Genomic DNA, 18,288 nt, shown 5'->3' with positions numbered 1-18,288 from the left:
GGAAGGTTGACTTTGGCTGTATTTCATTCTTGTATCAATGTTTATTTTTTCCTCTGTTAGCGTATCAGTGACATTGAAGTTGTTTGACATTCTCGTTGCAGCAGGAAAGGTTAATTAAATGTGCGAGATCTGTTCTTCCTCCGTTTTCCGTGCTTTGAGCCCCTGCAACAGGCTGTGTTTTATTGCTCTCCTAAAGAATTTGTTCTGAGTGCTCTATGTCCTACTTGATTGATAGACCCGCACGATAGAAAACATGTTAATGTTAATGCAATTGCAGTGACTTATACCTGTTTCCTTGGCTGTTATAACTCTGAACGACATACCGCTTGGTTTATTGCCGGAAGTCTCTTGTTCTGCCTGCTGTTCCTAACCAGACACCACGTACCTCAAATTAGCTCCTGAGAACTGGCGAATTACACCACGAAACCTCTTCTTTTCCCCCGTTGTCCAGCAGCCGTAGGCATGTGTCTCGCTGCGTCCCTGGCGTCACAGCCTCTTCCCCGCGGACCCCGCGCCTTCGGAGCCAGGCTGGGTCAATCCCTGTGCCTGAGGCTGGTGGGGTGTCCGGTGGGAGCTGGTGTTGGCACTGCCAGAGGCCATGGGTGCCACGGCGCCGGCTGCGCTGACACCTCTACGTTGAGTGCCTGCTCTTCCGTTGAGCTCGGTGGCGAGGGTCCACCGCACCGTCAGCTCTGTGTTTGGATCCGCAGCATCTCAGAAGCACTCCCCATTGACCTGATTCTATTTTCAGTCGGGCTGCTCATAAATTTTAAATTTGATAACCCTCCGTGAGGCTAAGATTTATATCCTGAGCAAAAAGCAACGCCAACAATTTATGGGTTTGTTGGCAGAAGTACGGTAAACAGATTACCTTAGCTAGCTAATTTAAAAAGAAATTGCCATTTCGTTCATAAAACCAGCATCAAGGAGATGCTTACTTTTTATCATTGTGGATGTCGTTTCATTCATGTTAAGTTTAGATGCCATTTCAGTCAGATCTTCCTTTGTCAGACAGACAGTCGCAACCCAAAGGTTGTCCTGAGCGCAGGACAAGAGGCAACGAGCAGATGCAAAAGCACGATGAACTCATAAGATGTTGTTCTGGCTGCTTATCCCTGTGCTCAGTGGCTTTCCAGCAGTGGATTAGAGCCTTGCTGCCCCTCTACAGCTTCGCTGATGTGCCTCGGTTCTCCCTGCTGACCATCGTTAGAGATCACCATACCACCACACCGGCATGTTGCTCTCCTGGACTTTTTTCAAACACAAGTGTATTTTTTTATTGCAAAGTGTGAAGTGAGATGGTTGTGCCAGTGCTCACTCCTTGGGATGCACTTGAGTGTACATTTAGACTTCCCTATATTGGCTCTTGTCTGATGAGACAATGCAATGTCTTGATACCCCCATCCCAACAACGTGTATAGTCCGAATAACAGAAAACAGGAGAAATAGCTGCTGGTCAAGGTGATCCAAATATAACCATGCTCAAAGGGGCTGGTAGTGACAGCACTAAGAAAGCAGCACCAGGGGAGGCTGCACCAGCACCGGGAATGTTTGTCTGCCAGAATTCTGACCAAAACCGTGCGATTTGCCATTGGGCTTTCCAGTCAGGTCAACCCCGTCTTACACAGCCTGGAAGAGTGGGAAAAATATCCAAGTACCAAAACAGCTTGGTTTCGACTGGTATGGATATGGGTGCTGACTCAGCATCGCCTGGGTTGCATTGGGGTCCTCCAGCATCTCTCTTGCCCGAGCTGATCCGCTCCCTGCCCAGCACCTTGCTGGCAAGCCCAGGCAAGGAGGAAAAAATTGCAGTTGAATTCGTCAGCGCAGCAGCATCCGCATTAGCAGAGAGACAGACTTATTTGTAACTAATTACAGTTCTTCACAGCGTTTTGTAAGATACTCAGCAGAAGCCATTTAATTGGCTGGACTGCTTTTCAGATTAAATGCTTCTCGAATCAAAGTCCCACCCGGAATTTACACGGCTCCTTAATTTTGCAGTGAAAAGAGTCCCCCTTTCATCAGTGGGCCTGTGTTTTGTTTGCACGAAAGCTGCTTAATGCCACTCTGTAAACAACCTCAAAAGTCAGTCGTGTGATGCTCTTCATTACGGTTAGAGGTCTGAAAAGGAAATTTGCTAAGTGAAAATCAGGGAGTTGCATGTCTCTGCTCTGCTTAGGCCCCAGATCACAAACAATTTGCTGAAAATTCAAAGCCACTTGAAATAGAATGAGTTTCTGGACTGATAAAAATACAAGGAAATTCACATAAATAGGAGAAATATGTATTATTAATTATAATTTACATGCCTCACTAGAAAACCCAGTTTGCTACCTGTTACGCAGATAAATTACCGATTGATTTCTCACCTTCAAGCGTCTCCATGTTAATTTTATTTAAAGTTCTCAAACCTTGTGTTGTTTCAGAACATTGCACTGATTTTTACCTCTTGGTTAACCACCACTTAAACACTTGGCAGCAGCCAAATTCGTCCTTCCAGAAAGGGTCGCTTGGGCAATCATTGCAGTGCTCAGCCTCGGTTGGTTACACTCCGGGGAAAATCACTGCTCCGAGGGAGGATGCCTTGACTCCTGCCACTGGAATATGCATTTTCTCAGACCTTAGTGCAGGAGGGTGTAACTCTGGAGTTTTGAATAATTTGCTGCCTGAGGGAAGTCTTGCCTCCAGAACAAGTTTCCGCACAGAGAACGTGTTTCTTCACTCTTCTTTTTCCAAGGGATTGCTGGAAACCTGCTTACAGAGAAATCAATTTTTAGGAGATTCAGAAAAAGTGCTCAAATTGTTATAATTTCACCTGGGAAAAACAGCTCTCCAGCAGGAGATGCAAAAACAGAAATAGGTATGAGAAATGAAGTGTGAAGGCTATTCACAGAGCACCCCGCATCTTCCTTGCCCCCACCCCGGGTAGCTGCAGTCCAGAGCTTCAGGGATTAAAAAATAACTCGATCTCCAAGGACTGGTCTTTATGAACATGCCCGTAATACCTACAGTACTTCGGTGCCTGGTGTAACTGGGGAGAAAGTCATGTAATGGTCCAGAACAGCTTATGGAACAGGGGATAAATAAGAGGTAGGGACAATTTAAATAGTTTAACTCCTTCAAATCTTCCTCTGTTTCTTTTCCTTTGATATTTAATGTTTCATAGACTCATAGAGTGAGTTGGGTTGGGAGGGCCCTTTAAAGATCATCTAGTTCCAACCTCTCCTGCCATGGGCAGGGACACCTTCCGCTAGACCAGGTTGCTCAAGGTCTAGTGACCTTGACCTTTTAGACCCAAGCAGAAATCCCAGGCTGGTTCATTATGGCCAGTCTTCTAGAGAGGCAGAAAGGAGACATCCTGCCCGACTGGCAGTATCTGGTGACCTTTCCAAAGATGCAGACAAATGGAGATCGTTTAGGTGCAACATTCAAGCAAATTACTTTGGTGGAGGATTTGCACAGCTTTGAGAGTTGTATAGATTTCAAATAGTCCTTAATTGGCAGTAGAGGTCAGGAGGAAGGAATTGAGAGGAGGAAAGGAAGAGAAGAGAGTAAGTGATAACTTAAAGGCTGGTTTCATGTTCCTGTGATCATTGGGAAGGATAACGAATTAGGGACATATGGGTTTTGTTTACAGAAGCTATATCCCCATTTGGACCAGGATGACGCGTGCACTTGTCTGCACAAACCTTATAGACTGGCTGCATTCTTTGCTTTTAATTACTCATGTATTTTTCCCATCTGTTGTTCTTACTTCATATGCTTGGCTTTCTGGTCTTTGGACTTTCCTGATCCTGGGCTCAGTCTCAATCTCCTTAGAATAGATACAGTAATGGACAAGTCATTCAGCCTTTCATCTGCCATTAATGATGAATTACACAGCCTGTACTAGGTCATCAGCTGCTATAAATTGGCTTAGGAACACTGAAATCAATATACACCGAGCGAGAATTGGATTCTGTGTATGTATTAGTACCTCATTTGCTTTAGTCTTTTTGGTTGTTTTGAACTCACAGACGATCGCAAAGTCCTACAGATTTACCTCTGGTTTATTTCTCACATTGCTCCCATAATTCTGTGGTTTTGTTACTCATTTTTGATGTAATGCACTATCACCGACTGTGTCGTTTCATTTTCAAATGCCTTTTAGGACATGATTTCTGGTCCAGCTTTCCAGCACCTACTTTTACCTTTCAATTTATTACGAAGAAGGACAGACTCATTCTGGATCTTTTGATCTTAGAGAAGTAAGAGTATATTTGGGCTTACTTTTCCTAATCACCTGGTTTAAAGTGCCCCACTTTGTGTTGGTGAAGACTGGAAAGTGATCCAAGGTAATCAGTTGAGTTTTTTTCTAACTGCTGCCATCATTTTTCCTCTGTCCCCTGAGTGCAAATTCCAGACAGCTCTCATCACCTAGGAGGGTTATATTTTTCTTTAAAGCTATCCTTATGTAAGAGTCATGCTTATATTTTTAAGCATTTTCGTCCACTTTATAGATTTAGCATATGAATTTTTCTTGCAAGGCAGATGAATTCTTAATCAGCTTCCATGTAATTTTTTTCTTTAGTACCAGATTTTATCCTCTGAGATGTTTCCAACCAAGGCCAGTAACATCTAAATACTCCTAGTAGGGCCAAAATGTTCCCAAACCCATCATATGAAAGAATTCCTCTTTGCCTAGCATCACTGAAATGATCCGAAGGACTTTTTCTAGAACACTACAACCAGTCACAAGTTAAACTTTGTCATTATCTCAAATAATGTCACTATATAATGTTGTAGCACAGAGCTGGTTTCGTATCCTTATTTGAATTATTTTAATTATCGTGCTTGAAGTCTTGTGTCACATTACCATGTCTTGGTATGATTCCCAATGGGAGGCTGTCAAATTTCATTATATTATGGTGTCTCTCATTTGGTGACTCAAACATATTTGCTACAGGAACCAACCCTTGTGTATTACTGAAGATGAAGTCAAGAGTGTGCCTCCTATTCTCTGAAATGAACTGCTGAAAGAGACGTTGACCTAATTAGAAAAGTCTCCCAAAGAGCAGCAGAGAACAAAGCTCCTGTGAAACAAAAGACTCCGGTTTTCACTTGGATTTATTTTTGACCTATTATGCTTGTTCCGTAGTTGTCTGCATCATAAATGGCTTTAACCCATTTTAAGCCTTCTTACATTTCTGTGTCATAGAGCCCACCTTACCTTTATGGGTTTTCTTGCTTTACAGGTTGCTTTCAGTTGTTTTGTCTGAATTTTTTTGTTTTCGCGTGGAAAATGAGTGAAACGCTCAGTATTGCAGCAAAGGCAGACGGATCTGTGTGGTTTTATAGAGCTCCTCTAATGGTGTCATAAGACTCTCTTCAAAATTATGAGTTGGATGCTGTTAGAATAGTAAATATGTAAACTCATGAGTAATTTGCAAACGTCCTTGAGCCACTGAACCTGTCGCAGTTGCGCGGGGTGTCTCAGTTCTATGGAATTGTTAAAGTTCTTACTCCAGATGACAGAACTGACTTTCATCTTCCTACATTTAAACGCTTTCCCTTTCATATCTCTTTAGATACAGATAATAAACAAGCTTAAAATATTACAGGGGCAGGAGGGGCAGTCAGAGAAGTAAACACCGCTTGCCTCTCCTTTTCAGCTGCTTCTTTTGCTTCTGCAGTGTCATTACGTTCCGTTTGCTTTTCTGCTTTTTTGCAAGACCCTTGGAGTTAAGATGCTGTGCAAAATCCTTCAGCTTTCTCCTGGGCTTTGTTGTTTGTAGACACCGTGAGAAGGGAATTGTGCAGTGTGGTAGGTGTGGGATTAAACACACATCTGTCACAGCCTGAACACAGCTTTAAAAAGCACTCAACTCTCTGAATATGTACATCCAGCATCACATCGCGGTAGACATACTAATATTTTGAGTATAATCATACCAACTGTATGTTGAACTTACCATTGCGATATGATGGTTTTTATTTTATCCTTTCAGACCTTTCTCTGTCCCCAGTCCCTATCCAAAGGAGATCTATCAAGTTGTTACCTGTCTTTGAGTAATCTTTTTTTTTTTTTTTATCTGATTACATGGGAAAAAGTATTAACCAGGTTCTTGGAGACCTCTGCTGGTAATACCTTCCTACTAAGTCTCTCAGATTTTCATATGTCAAAACAGGGCAAATGACCATTAAAAACCTGAAGTCACTCTCTTTTTCAATGGGACTTTCTGGAAAGTATTGCAGATATGTCTGGACTGATGGGGATTGTGAAGGTAACATATGAAAGTCAAAGTTTTTGTATGGTCTCTAAAAACGTGACAATTTTAGCCAAATTTGATTTGCATGTGGAGTCTGGCTAAACTTAAGCTGTATTTAAAAATAAACTCCAAAACCAGCAAACAACAAACTCTGATGCAAATAGGTGAAACACAGCTTAAAATATAATCTTATAAATGTCTGAAAACTGCCGGTGCCAGTTTTCACCAAATTCTACCAATATGTATCTCTGATATCTGGTTTTGGACTTTCTAGCTTTGTTCTATGTCAGTAATACAATTATTGAGTCCAAAGATTTTTCATACACTTGGAAGATCTTCCTGTGGCAGTACTCGTAGATATGGCCCCGATGTAAGAAAAGACTGAGAGTTTGACCTGGAGTAGTGCCTATAACCATGCAGGCTTCAGTTACTGGAATAGCCTTAATTGCAATGCAGAGGTAGCTCTAAATTACATATTTTGAAGTCGCTTGCTGAATTTTAGAGCTTTGAAGCCCGAGTCATATAGCTTCTGAAGAAGAAAATGTCTCTGTTTGAAGGACCAGGGGTCTAACCGTGCCGTTGGTTTCACTGGGGCAGCACAGGAACTGTTGCTTTGTTTTCATACGATGATCAGGATTTCTGAAGCTACTCTTTTTCATTAAGTGTTTTTATTAAAAAATAAAATGAAAACAGGTTCTGGTCTAGCGCGTGCCACCTTCAGACTGGTGCAACTGGACTTAGGGGGGGAAAAAAAATAATCTTTAGCAATTAAGCTTGTTATTAAATCCGACTCTTAAATGTGCTAACGAAGAAAGAACTGGCCGTTGGCTTGCACCTGGAGAGCACGCTGTTGGTTGCAGGCTTGAAGCTTTCTTCTTTTCTTCCGCGTTGCAGCTCAGCCCAACTGGATTCAGAAGATCAGCGACGCGCACGCAGCCATAGAGGAAAGCGTCGCCTGGGAATGCCGAGCGAGCGGGAGACCGAAGCCCTCGTACCGCTGGCTGAAGGACGGGGAGCTGCTGCTGCCCCAGGTCGGCACCGCTGGAGGAGGCTCTGCGAGCGCGTCCGTGCTCCACCAGCTCACAACCACCAACTGAAACAAGTCACCAAAGCATTGCTTTCACCCTAGCCAGAGATTTTTTTTTTTTTTTTTTTTGGCCCCTTTGCTTATTGGGAAAGAATATGGCAGCCCAGATTTGATCAAACCCTGGTAGAGATTGCACAAACGTTAGATTTCTGCCCTGCGGCCAAGTAGAAAGCCAATAGCTCTTTATATTACTATTTTTCTAAATGATGAAACTCCTGGGGAGGGAGGGAACACTTTGCTGTACTTATTAAAATTGATAACACGAGCTCCATATCCTTAGGCTGACAAACGATACCCTGGTCCTTTGTTCCACACGCTAATTTTACTTGCTTCACGCTGGTCACTACCAGATGGTCTTGTGCTTAAATCACATTAGTGGCTGATACGAAGCAAAGCATCATGAAATTATTCACATCTATATTGTTTTCAGTAAACTGCAGAGGATTTTAAGTATTTCTGTCTGTGCTAAGATGGCAACCAGTCTTACTAGCCTTCGTTGCCACGTATACTCATAATACCATTGTTGTTTTAAAGAATACGGTTGGCTGCGATGTGCCACTGTTGAACAAAAGTGCAATTTTTTGATTCACGTTTATCTACTTGAAAGGCATATTAATCTAAATGGTTTGGGTGTTAAATCAATGAAAAGTCAAGGGAAAGTCCTTCAATTTAAATTGCATTTACCAACTACTGTATTGGTTTTACTGTTTAGTATCTGACCCGACATAAATTTAGCTGGCAGACAAGTAGATTAAAGCATGCAAATTCTTTCCATTACTGCTACTTTTTTTTTGTCTGCCTTGGTGTAAAATATAGCACAACCACCACTGGGTTGTTGTTCCAAGGATGGATCTCCTTATTTACTTTTTTTCTTGATTTTCCTGTTTCCTACAGGGCAGAGTTCAACTAGAGCAGGGCTCGCTCACGATAACGAACGTCAGCCTGTCAGATGCCGGCATGTATCAGTGTGTAGCGGAAAACAGACACGGCATCATTTTTGCCAGTGCAGAGCTGAGTGTCATAGGTAAGTGAACTTTCCTGAACAACTGCAAACTTTCCAAAACCAGCAAAACCTTCACCCTAACTGGTTTTTCCAAGTTTCAGCATCTGAAGCAGAAGAGCTACTGAGGATCTTTGATAACTTGTTTTTAAGTAGTGCATGAAATGAAAACTTGAGAAAGTGGATAGACAAAGCACATCATCATCCCATCTTCTCACACTCATCCTGGTGACCGAGCACAGATTGCTGGCAAGCTCACTCACCTCTTGCTGGTTAGAAAAATGTTGTCAAGAAACCCGAGTCTTGCCCCGGTTCAGAGCATACTGGACAGTAACAGTCTGCTTGTGGGCTGTGGGGACTGACTCTCTTGAGGAAATGTTGGAAACCCACCTTTCTGAATAGACCTTTCACCACTCTAATGGCAATCATGATGCTCCCGTCCCAAACCCTTGCCAAGAAGAACAACTTCTCTTTTGTTACTCTACTTGTCCCCAGTTAACATAAGGAAAAACTGCCTGTGAATCCAGGTGGTTGAATACCTGACAGGAGGGAGCAGAGGTTACAGAATCAGGCCCAGTGTCAGGACAAGAGGCAATGGACACAAACTGAAACATGGGAAATGCCATTTAAATGTAAGAAAAAAACTTTTTTACCATGAGAGTGGTCGAACACTAGAACAGGTTACCCAGAGAGATTCTGGCATCTCTGTCCTTGGAGATACTCAACACCCAACCGGACACAGTGCCGGGCAACCTGCTGTAGCTGCCCCTGCTTGAGCAAGGGTGGGACGGGACCACCTACAGAGGACCCTGCCAGCCTCAGCTGTCCTGGGCTCGTACCTCATTCACAAGCATTGCTGTTGTACAAGTGGCAGGCCTGGGAACCGATACGTCGAGATAAGTAGTTTCAAAGGGTTAAATAGAATTCATGATTCCAAAATAGTGGTTGCGTTGTTTTCAAAGCGAATGTTCAATAGCATCATTCCCTGCTTTATCCTGAAGAACAAAGCATGAGGTCTTTTCTGATTACGGCGTTTTCAACGTGGGTCATTTTTTATCAGCAGCGATAGATGCCCGCATAGAAAAAAAAAAATTCATTTGAAAGATTGTCATTGTTGCTGTTCAAGAAAAATACAATAATGCTCAATAAATGAGACTTCACGGTGCTGAGATTTATTGGACATGTTACTGCGTGAAAGAAATCGAAATAAACCCACTGATGCTTTTCCTGTCTATTCAAAACTGTGGTAGAAATGAGTCTTTGGGAGGAAGGCAGACCCCAGAAGACAGAGGCTTAGCCCTTGTTGGTGGGTACCTCTGGTGCCTGGCAGCCCCACAGCACCCAGGGGCCGACCTCGTATCTGCACGAAAAGCAAAGACCTTGGAAAGTCTGCTCTTAAAATCCTGCTGGATAACTTGTGTTTGGCTGACTTCTCGTTTGGGTTACGCGATGTTGCTTCTGTACGTCACGGGGAAAGTGCCGGAACGGTGTGCTGCAGATGAATTTCCGTGGATCTGTGATTTAATTTAGTATATTTTTAAAGAAAACCAGCATGTTTTCCTTTTTGCTAGGGTTTTCAATGGAGGTCAATATTCTGAGCTCTGACTGAGAAATGTTAGCTTTTAAACAGATCTTTCTGAGTGTGAAAATGGTTATTTCAAAAGGTCCTGAAGTTAAGCACTTGAAATGATTAAACACCACTAATAGCAAGTGAGACTTATAGCAAAATTGAGTGAAAAAGAGAAACGGAAAATTACAGACGGAGCTTTTCTCAGAGTGATTCTTCTCCATGATTATTGTCAGTTACATTGCCTGGAGTCTTCAGATGAAACCAGGATCCTGTTGTGCTGGGCATTGTAAGAACCTGTAGTAAGATGCAGTCATTGCCTTAAAGAGTTTTCGTGCTAAATGTTAAAAAAAAAAAAAAAAGAAGGATGTACTTAGAGTGAAAAAAAAGTAATTAAAATCCTCATTTTACAAACAAGGTGTGAAGAAATTAAATGCATTATCCCTGAAGTGGCACAGGGAAGCTGTAGTAGTGCTGAGAGCTGAGGCCAGAGTTTCTAAACGTCGGATGACAACATTTTGAACATCACAGAATAAAACCCGTATCATGCAACGACTCTAGCTCATGCAGGACCAAGAAGGAAATAAGAAATTACTTGCAAAAAGCCCAGTCTAAACTGTTCGTTACAGAGATGGAAATAACAGGATTATTCAAAAATCTATTTTGCCCATAAATTTTGGACAACCATCTGAGAAATTACTTCCAAAAGTGATAATGTATTAATTATGATAACATAGTATAAAAAATAATCCATCTGGTTCTGAGTGCGTTGGTGGGAAGTCGTCCTCAGGATGCCTCCTTTAATTTTGAAATGTTTTACATAGCTGGTGTTGGTTTTCAGAAAGCTCTTTTATAGTCTCTAGTAACACACATGTTTTCCTCTATGCTAAAATGAAGTCAGCCGTCAGCGATTAGACGTAGAAGACAAGACAGCTCAGCGATTAGTGAGCTCTGATTCATGAAAGTGGAAGATGAGATCTGTTCGATCATAAAGCCCATCCCGCTATCAGTGTAGGGTCATGTTTTATTGAACTCTTTTGCAGCAGGAATGATATGCAGAAGAATTGAGGCAGATGAGATGCCCTAAGAAAAATGAATTTGCTTTCTGTACCACGCGGCAGGTTTTTGTCTCCCAGCTGCTTCAGGTGAGCTTTAGATCGTTCTGTGGAGCACCAAGCAGGTGCAATGCGTGGTGATCTAAACTCTCACCTCCCAGAGCACAGCAAGAAAGTCAAGGAAAATGCTGCAGGCTGGGGGATACGGGGCTGGGACAGGAGGCACGGGGTGCAGGCACACAGCCAGCAAAGGGGACACGGAGAATCGGGGGAGACTGGGCAGAGTTTGCCACCACTGATCCATCAGAAAGTCGACTCCTGTCAGCAAAGACAGAGTGATGGGGCAAGAGTTGCTTGTAAAACCCGTAAGCTGCCTCACCTGTTTGCTTTGAGCTTTCTGTATTGAAAAAATTAATTGTCCCACTTGATACAAATAAAACCTTCTTGGTTGTCTTTGGGGAGCTCACTGCCAGAGTCAGTCTAGAGGTGGCCGCCTCAAAGCTCTGCCTGTCATCGAGTCCCATCAAATAAATCATGAAAAGTCCTTTGAGGCAGGAATCAGAAGCCAAACAATCTCCTCCCTCCTGGCGTGCCTGGCAGCCGGGCTGCAGACTGTCTGCAGGGCTTTGGTGTTGGCTTCAAGGAGTATCTGAGTGTTTTTCAGAGAACAGCAGTGTGCCCTGGAGGGACTAAGAGAGATGATTCAGGAGAGCCTTGTACCCTGGTGCCTACTTAAGTCTGGCTTTGTTTCACTCTGTTCAGGACCTGGCTGTGTCACCTTTACAGCCTGAAAATAAAAGACCCTGCTTATGCAACAATTGGGAATATAAAGCATAAAAATGTCAACATTTCTGGAAATACGAACGTTTCTGATTAATTATGTGAGTTCTGTGCTTGTGACGATTTTCCTGTATGCTGTTGCTCTGCACATAGTAACTTTTGACAAAACGATAATCACACTGTTACAACACAAAAAAGAAAATCCATTATGCAGTTCATGCAGGCGTCGTTCTTAGGGGTCCTGCCCTGAGTAAGATGTGTGTGACACCGGGTTCTGCTGCCCACCGAGGGTGCTGCTGCCCGAGGTTTGTAGCTCAACGTGCATTTCCAAACAAGTAGAGCTGAAGCATTCAGGTGTCTCTTTGCCCCATCCCTCCGTGCATACAGTTCATGAGTCAGAATAGTTTAGGAATTGCAGGTGAGAAGTAGCCCTGGAATGTTGGAATGTTCAAAAGAGCCTGACTTTGTTTTGTCCAGAGGGAATTCTGATCTGTTCATTGTTTTGTTTTTTTTTTTTTTTCTTTCAGCCGTCGGTCCAGACTTTTCCAAAACACTCTTGAAAAAGTTAACTCTTGTTAAAGTGGGTGGTGAAGTAATCATTGAGTGTAAGCCGAAAGCTTCCCCCAGACCTACTTATTCTTGGAAGAAAGGAAAAGACGTCCTGAGAGAAAATGAGAGGTAATGTCTTAAAGTAACCATTTCTTTCATTAGCTTGCTCCAACCCAGGGGCTTTCGGCAATGAAAGCTAAATTTGTCATTAATAGCTTCCCAAAATTGACTTGCAAATAAATGTGAAAACAGCTAGTGTTCAATCTCAAGGAGCTGGGGGTGAGATTTCTATTCCCATTGTGTTCATCCCAGTCTCTGTGTACTATTAAAGCATCCCTGCCAAGAAGCTGATAGAGATGGATTCTAAAAATCAAATATTTTGCCTCTGCGTTGCTCTAAGTAGCCATTGTTTTTCAACAAATTTCCCAGGAGATAAAACTCTTCGCTGCAAATTAAGGCTGCTCAGGGACATGACTCAATGTCCCACAAACAGGAGTTATTTGGGATCAGTAATTACTTTGGCAGTCCTAATGCCTGGCTTGCAGACGGCTTTTTCAGACCGACCAAGTCTTTTTTTTGTTGGGTTTTTTGAGTTTTTTTTAAATTCAAAAGGAGAGCATTGGTAGGAGGTAGGAGCCTACCTTTTAAATTGGCATGCATGGTTTTGCAGTGGTTTGTTGTTGACTGTGTAGAGGTGTGGTTGTGTTACCTGTCCTGCTCGTGGGATGCCCAAGAGCAGGACCTGGGGAGCTGTCTGTCCTTGACAGCCCTCCAAAATACCATGCACCACTTGGATTGATGGGAAAAATCCTGTCCTATTAGTGAAGGTCAAAAAGCCAGAAATTACAGGAAATTGTTATTTTTAAAAGCTTAAACCTGTTAGAGCTGTTCTTTTATCTTGGAAAGTCTAGTCTTGCTCCATCCAATCTGCCTGCCTGTAACGGATGCTGAAATATATACTGTGGTGATGTAAGTGAGTATGCAGAAAGCTATAACTCATTTAGAGCCAGATGAGTAAAATGGTGAACGACCTATTTCTGACTTATTTAGCTCCTGTTACCTGGTCTTTACAAAGCTATTGTCTAAAGACTGTTCAAATTCACCTCTTGGGATAAAAAGAGTTGGGGGATCAATTACACACAGCATCCTCCAGCAGCCAGGGTACGAAGCTGTGTGAGGTCAAAGTCATAATAGATGAAGGGATATGGATTTTTAAAACTGAAATAACTTGTTCTTCTGGTGAAGATTGTGCAAAGGATGGAAAATATTAAATACTGGAAGTTTTGGAGTGTCAGTCCCATGAGCTCCCATCTGTCTCCCTGTCCTCGCTGGCGCAGTCGGTAGCTGAAATGAGCTGTTTTCTCTGACTCTGTTCTCCCGGCATGGCACAGTTCTTTCTCCTTATTTTAATTTAGAAGTGAGAGAGGAAGGATTAGTTTGTTTGAGGAAAGGCTTAGGAAAGGAAAGAAGTATCAGCAACTGTGTTTCTTCCTTTGTCACTGCTGTACAATGCTGACAACAAAGTGATATTATTTGGGTTTTGGCACTGCTCTCTCATCTGCAAACTTACCTAAAAGTTGGGTGCTATAATACACTGGATCCTGATTTCCCAAGGGAATGTGGCTCATGCACTGGTCACATAAGGCTGGGTGGTAGCTCCAGTTGCCCGTGTGTTTACTTCCAAATAACTTTTGCACTGAGTATTTGAACTGGCTGTAGATATTTCAGCTGGTTTCCACCAACCTCAAAACCAGCAGGGTTCTTCAAAGCTTTGTGAAACTAGACAGCTGGGAAACGGAGACACCATTATTTCCCCTCAGTGAAACGCTGTCACCTAAAGTCATGCCACGGTAGACAGGAGGGAGCCCACACCAGGGCACTGCTGCAGGGTCTGTGCCAGTAGTGTTGAGCTCAAAGGTGAACCACGGTGTTGGCACTCGTGGCAGCGGCAGGCTCACCGCCACGCTCCTCCTGCTCCCGCCGCGCCAGCACCAGGAGCCTCCCACCCGGGCACCGAGCCCTGGACGGGAAACCAGACGTGAAATGTGCCCGAGCAGGTGTGAAATTTTCTGCTACTACAGCCCAGGGGTTTTTCCAGATCATCCAACGGGGCCTCTCTGGCAAAACGTCTTAATGAGCACCGCTCCGTCGACTTGGCAGTTGGACCTCTTTAGTTCTCATGCGCGGTTGGTTGCGTCTCCCGTGGGGACGAGAGTGTTGAATCCTCACCATCGCCTGTATTAACCACGCCGTCCTCGCAGGCCGTACCTGGAGAACGTGTGAAATGTGCAACTGGGAAATTATAGTATTGTATGATTGAAGCATTGCTCATCAGCACTGTGCCTGACTTCGCAGGGGTAGGCGAAGCCAAGTGCTTGCTCCTCTGCTTAACGTTGCTGTCTTTCTGGTTTCTTCAGTTGCTGAAACATTTTCTCCTCCCGGCCATCCTGCAGGACGGCAGCATTGACTGGAGTCCAGTCCTAGTGCCTCCCTGTACCCACGCTTATGTCTGGGCTTCAAACAAGAACTTTCTTGGTTGTTTTAAAAAAAAATATGTTGAAGTATAGGAAGAAAGACGCCTAAAAAAGCTGTTGCTGAAATCTCTTCATCTAGGGCAGAGAACAGAGACAGGTGTGGGAGAAGAAACTTAAATTAAATCTCTGGTTAAACTGATGTTTCACGTTTCAGAGAGGCACCTGAACATCTGGATACTTCTCCAAACTGAACTTGATCGTGTGAAGGTTAATCAATATAGATAGTCCTTCCAGTTCCAGGTGGAGTTAAAAGCAACATTAATGCGTCAGTCGCTGCTCTGAATTCTGATGTACAGCCTGGCAGCTACCATGGCAATCGCTCCAGCATTTCTCCTGGGGCTCGTGTGACTTTTCAGGTGGTGTGTAATGTTAGAGGCTCCTTGCTGGAGACAGAAAGGGTGTGCATCACATTTTGCTGCCAGGACTCTTGCTCTGGAGGCTACTGCTGTCCAGGAGGCAAAACTAAGTGTGGTGTTCAGTGTTTGCCCAGAGGGTAGAGACTGCCATGGAAAAAAAGAGCTTTATTGGTTTAGGTTTCGTACTCTTCTCTGGAGGCTGAGGTGGTGTGTGCTGCACCCCTAATGAATAACCTGCCCTGAAGGTGTCTCTTACTGCTGGTTGAGAACTGCGCAATTGTGTTATTGGAAATTCTGCCCTGGGGTGCAATTACATTATTGCAGTCATTAAAGGCAGTTCATCTCCATAATAATGGAAATCCTGCCTTGGAGGCCTAACTGAGTCAAAATAATGTTGGTAGCCTGACTCCGGAAGGTAAATGTTATATAGAAACAGCTGTAGCACAGAAATAGATGTATTGCAAATGCTGCTTGGAAATAAAGACTGTTTCTATATGGGTGAAGATGCAGAGATCATTTTCTGTCCTTGATCTTCCCTCCACGTTTCAGTGCAAAACAGCTGTTCCACTCTGTGGGAAGGGTCTTCGGTCCTATTAACGCCCCTCTGTACGAATCAGCCTCATAGGGCTACTGGTAGAGTAAGAGCAGGTGACTCTGCTGCCTGCTGCACTATCTCCCACCTTCCACACCATCAGGAGGGGAGACAGGACTGAAAACCACCTACCCTCTGGGAAAGCCTCACTCAGGAGCAGGGGACACCTTCTAGGTAAGCGTGGTCACCATGAAGCCGTGCAGGCTGCATCACCAGAGAGGCTGCAATGTACAGATGGAGTTCAGGACCCGCTTGCCCCACCGCACTCCTCACTCACTCCTCAGGCAGAAGTCATTTTACCCTTTCAATATGCACCCTTACGTGTATAACCTGGAAGTTGGAGTCGATTGTCGGGATCTGCAGCTGGTAGGGAATCATTCCAGAAAAGCCAACAAGCACTGGGAGCTGAGGGTGGGAGTGGTGTCCTCTGGTCCTTGCAAAACTGCAATATGTCTTTGGGCCACGTCAGATCGTTCATCAGACAGAAAGGTTTGAGTTGAGTTCTGAATGTTTTTCACTTACCATTTGGTTCTCTCATATTCACATTTCCAGGGATGTTTAACCTCCAGACTCTTTATTCTGACTCTACAATAGGAGAAAAGAGATTTTGGAGAACTGGGGTCCCATTACATAGGTTCTATTTTCTCATCTCCCAGCTACATCAGTGTGACTCAGAAGCGATGCTCGAGGTGGAGAGTGTTGCTGTCCAGCTGCCCAGGAAGGGCTGGCATTCAAAACCAGGCAAAAACTCCTTGATTGAGGAGTGCACAGACTGGAGAAGCCAGAACCTATGTTTTTTGTTTAAATCTCAGTGGTATAATCTTATGTCTTCGTTTCTTTGATTCTATGAAATAATATAGTCACTATCAAGTAAATTTTTGGATAGAAAATATATAGCATCTGTGGCATTGTGTACACTGGGTATAGGCATCGTACAGGCATTGTATACCGAGATGTGGTCTTCTGCAGTTCCCCTGTGAAAGAGAGATGATTCAAACCATGCATATACATTGCTCCAAAGCTGCCTCAGAAACCAAATCAATCGTTCCTAGATGTCAGTGGGAGTTACAGACGTAGAAAGTAGTTTTACATGAGATATACCAATATAAACCAGAAATCCATAGTTAGCCACAAGCCTGGAAAAACTTCCTTTAATTGATGGCCCCTGTATAACACTGAAGTAAATGAAAGAAAGTCCTCAAGGGAGGGTCTTTCCTTTAAACTCCTGAACTCCTAAAGCCAAGCATCCTCCAGTCCGTGCTATTTCCCATTGTGCCAATTATTTCCTGGCATTACGTTGTATATGTTATTCATCGGCAGGAGTAGGCGGGGAAGTCCCAGCACTCAGATTGTTCTTGCAGGATTTTGCTAATCCTCTCATCATAATTCAATTACATCTAATGCCACAACGTCAGATAAATTTGTTACTGAGACTGGTGCTTTACAACCTTGATTTTCAGGTGATCTTATCACAGAAACCTTTCAATTTCTCCATAATTCTCCTGCGGAGAACTGTGCTGGGTCACGAGGGGTTCGTCCTTGCAGTGGTGGAAGTTGGAAGTCGCTGTAGTCGCTGGCTTGTTTGTTGGGATTTCCTGGGTGCAGGAGGGAGGATCGGGCTGTGTGCGATTCGAGACACATCCTGGAGCTCCGCGGAGCGCTGCCAGCTGAAATTAAAATAAGCCTCTGTCACAGCTTCTCCCACACTCCAGACTGTTGGAGGAACGTCCTGCGATGGAACTGTAATTCTCTTTGAACTATAGAACAAGAAGCATTTTTAAAATATGTTAAAGCAGTTAATTCATCACTTAATTAAAAAGATCCATTTGAAAACAATTAAATCTCCCTTAATTTTCATATGGTTTCCCGTAGCCCACCAAAAAAACCACATTTGCAGCCCAGCAAACATGCTGGTGGTGTCACATAGGTGCGCAGTGTCCGGGGGCTCCGCCGTGGGAGCGCTGGGCTCTTCCATCGGAGCCAAGACTGGGTGTCAAACTGGGGCGTTTTGTCACTGCACAGATTGAGCTGTCTTTTGATAACTCACTACCAGAGGCCATTCTGTTACAGCATCTTAAGAAAATTTCTCAGGGAATTGGTCAAGGGATCTGTTTTGCTGTTGGCATGGAATGATTTTGCTGGAGTAGCGTTGGAAGGGGTTGTTAGGCAGTGCTTTGTAAGGCAAGGTTTGCATCGTGTTCCCTGCAAGTCTGTCCTGTCTTCTTAGGGTTTGTTTTGGACTTACAGAAATGACTTTTAATTTACATGCCATAATGGTAATAATTACATTTATTTATTTGTCACAGAGCCTTTCATTTTCCCAGAGGTGAAGCTGTAGTGTTGTGTGGTTCAAGAGCAGATGAGGCAGATGTCATGTTTCTGTCTCTTGGTCCACCATGGCTCCCCACCACGCTCATCTTCCTTTGCTCCCCAACTGTAGATGTGTGCAAGAAAAGCAAATAGCAAATAAATAGCTTTTATTTAGGGAAATACTGTATTTCTGCCAGTCCTGTGGTTTGT

At 43.7% G+C, this 18,288-nt stretch overlaps 1 protein-coding gene across 1 annotated transcript in view; it reads left to right on the top strand.

The window, feature by feature from the left end:
* CNTN4 (contactin 4) overlaps positions 1-18,288 on the top strand; it is a 116,997-nt gene that overhangs the window by 49,126 nt on the left and 49,583 nt on the right. The window contains exons 7-9 of the mRNA XM_086619332.1: positions 7,143-7,279; positions 8,230-8,359; positions 12,265-12,415. Of these exons, the coding sequence (XP_086475458.1) occupies positions 7,143-7,279; positions 8,230-8,359; positions 12,265-12,415 (418 nt within the window). The remainder of the gene's footprint in view (positions 1-7,142; positions 7,280-8,229; positions 8,360-12,264; positions 12,416-18,288) is intronic.

The sequence above is a fragment of the Tauraco erythrolophus genome, chromosome 12 (genome assembly GCF_009769465.1).
Source record: "Tauraco erythrolophus isolate bTauEry1 chromosome 12, bTauEry1.pri, whole genome shotgun sequence".
NCBI lineage: Eukaryota > Metazoa > Chordata > Aves > Musophagiformes > Musophagidae > Tauraco > Tauraco erythrolophus.
The sequence above is the reverse complement of the archived record's forward strand: the minus strand, read 5'-3'. Positions and strand labels throughout refer to the sequence as shown.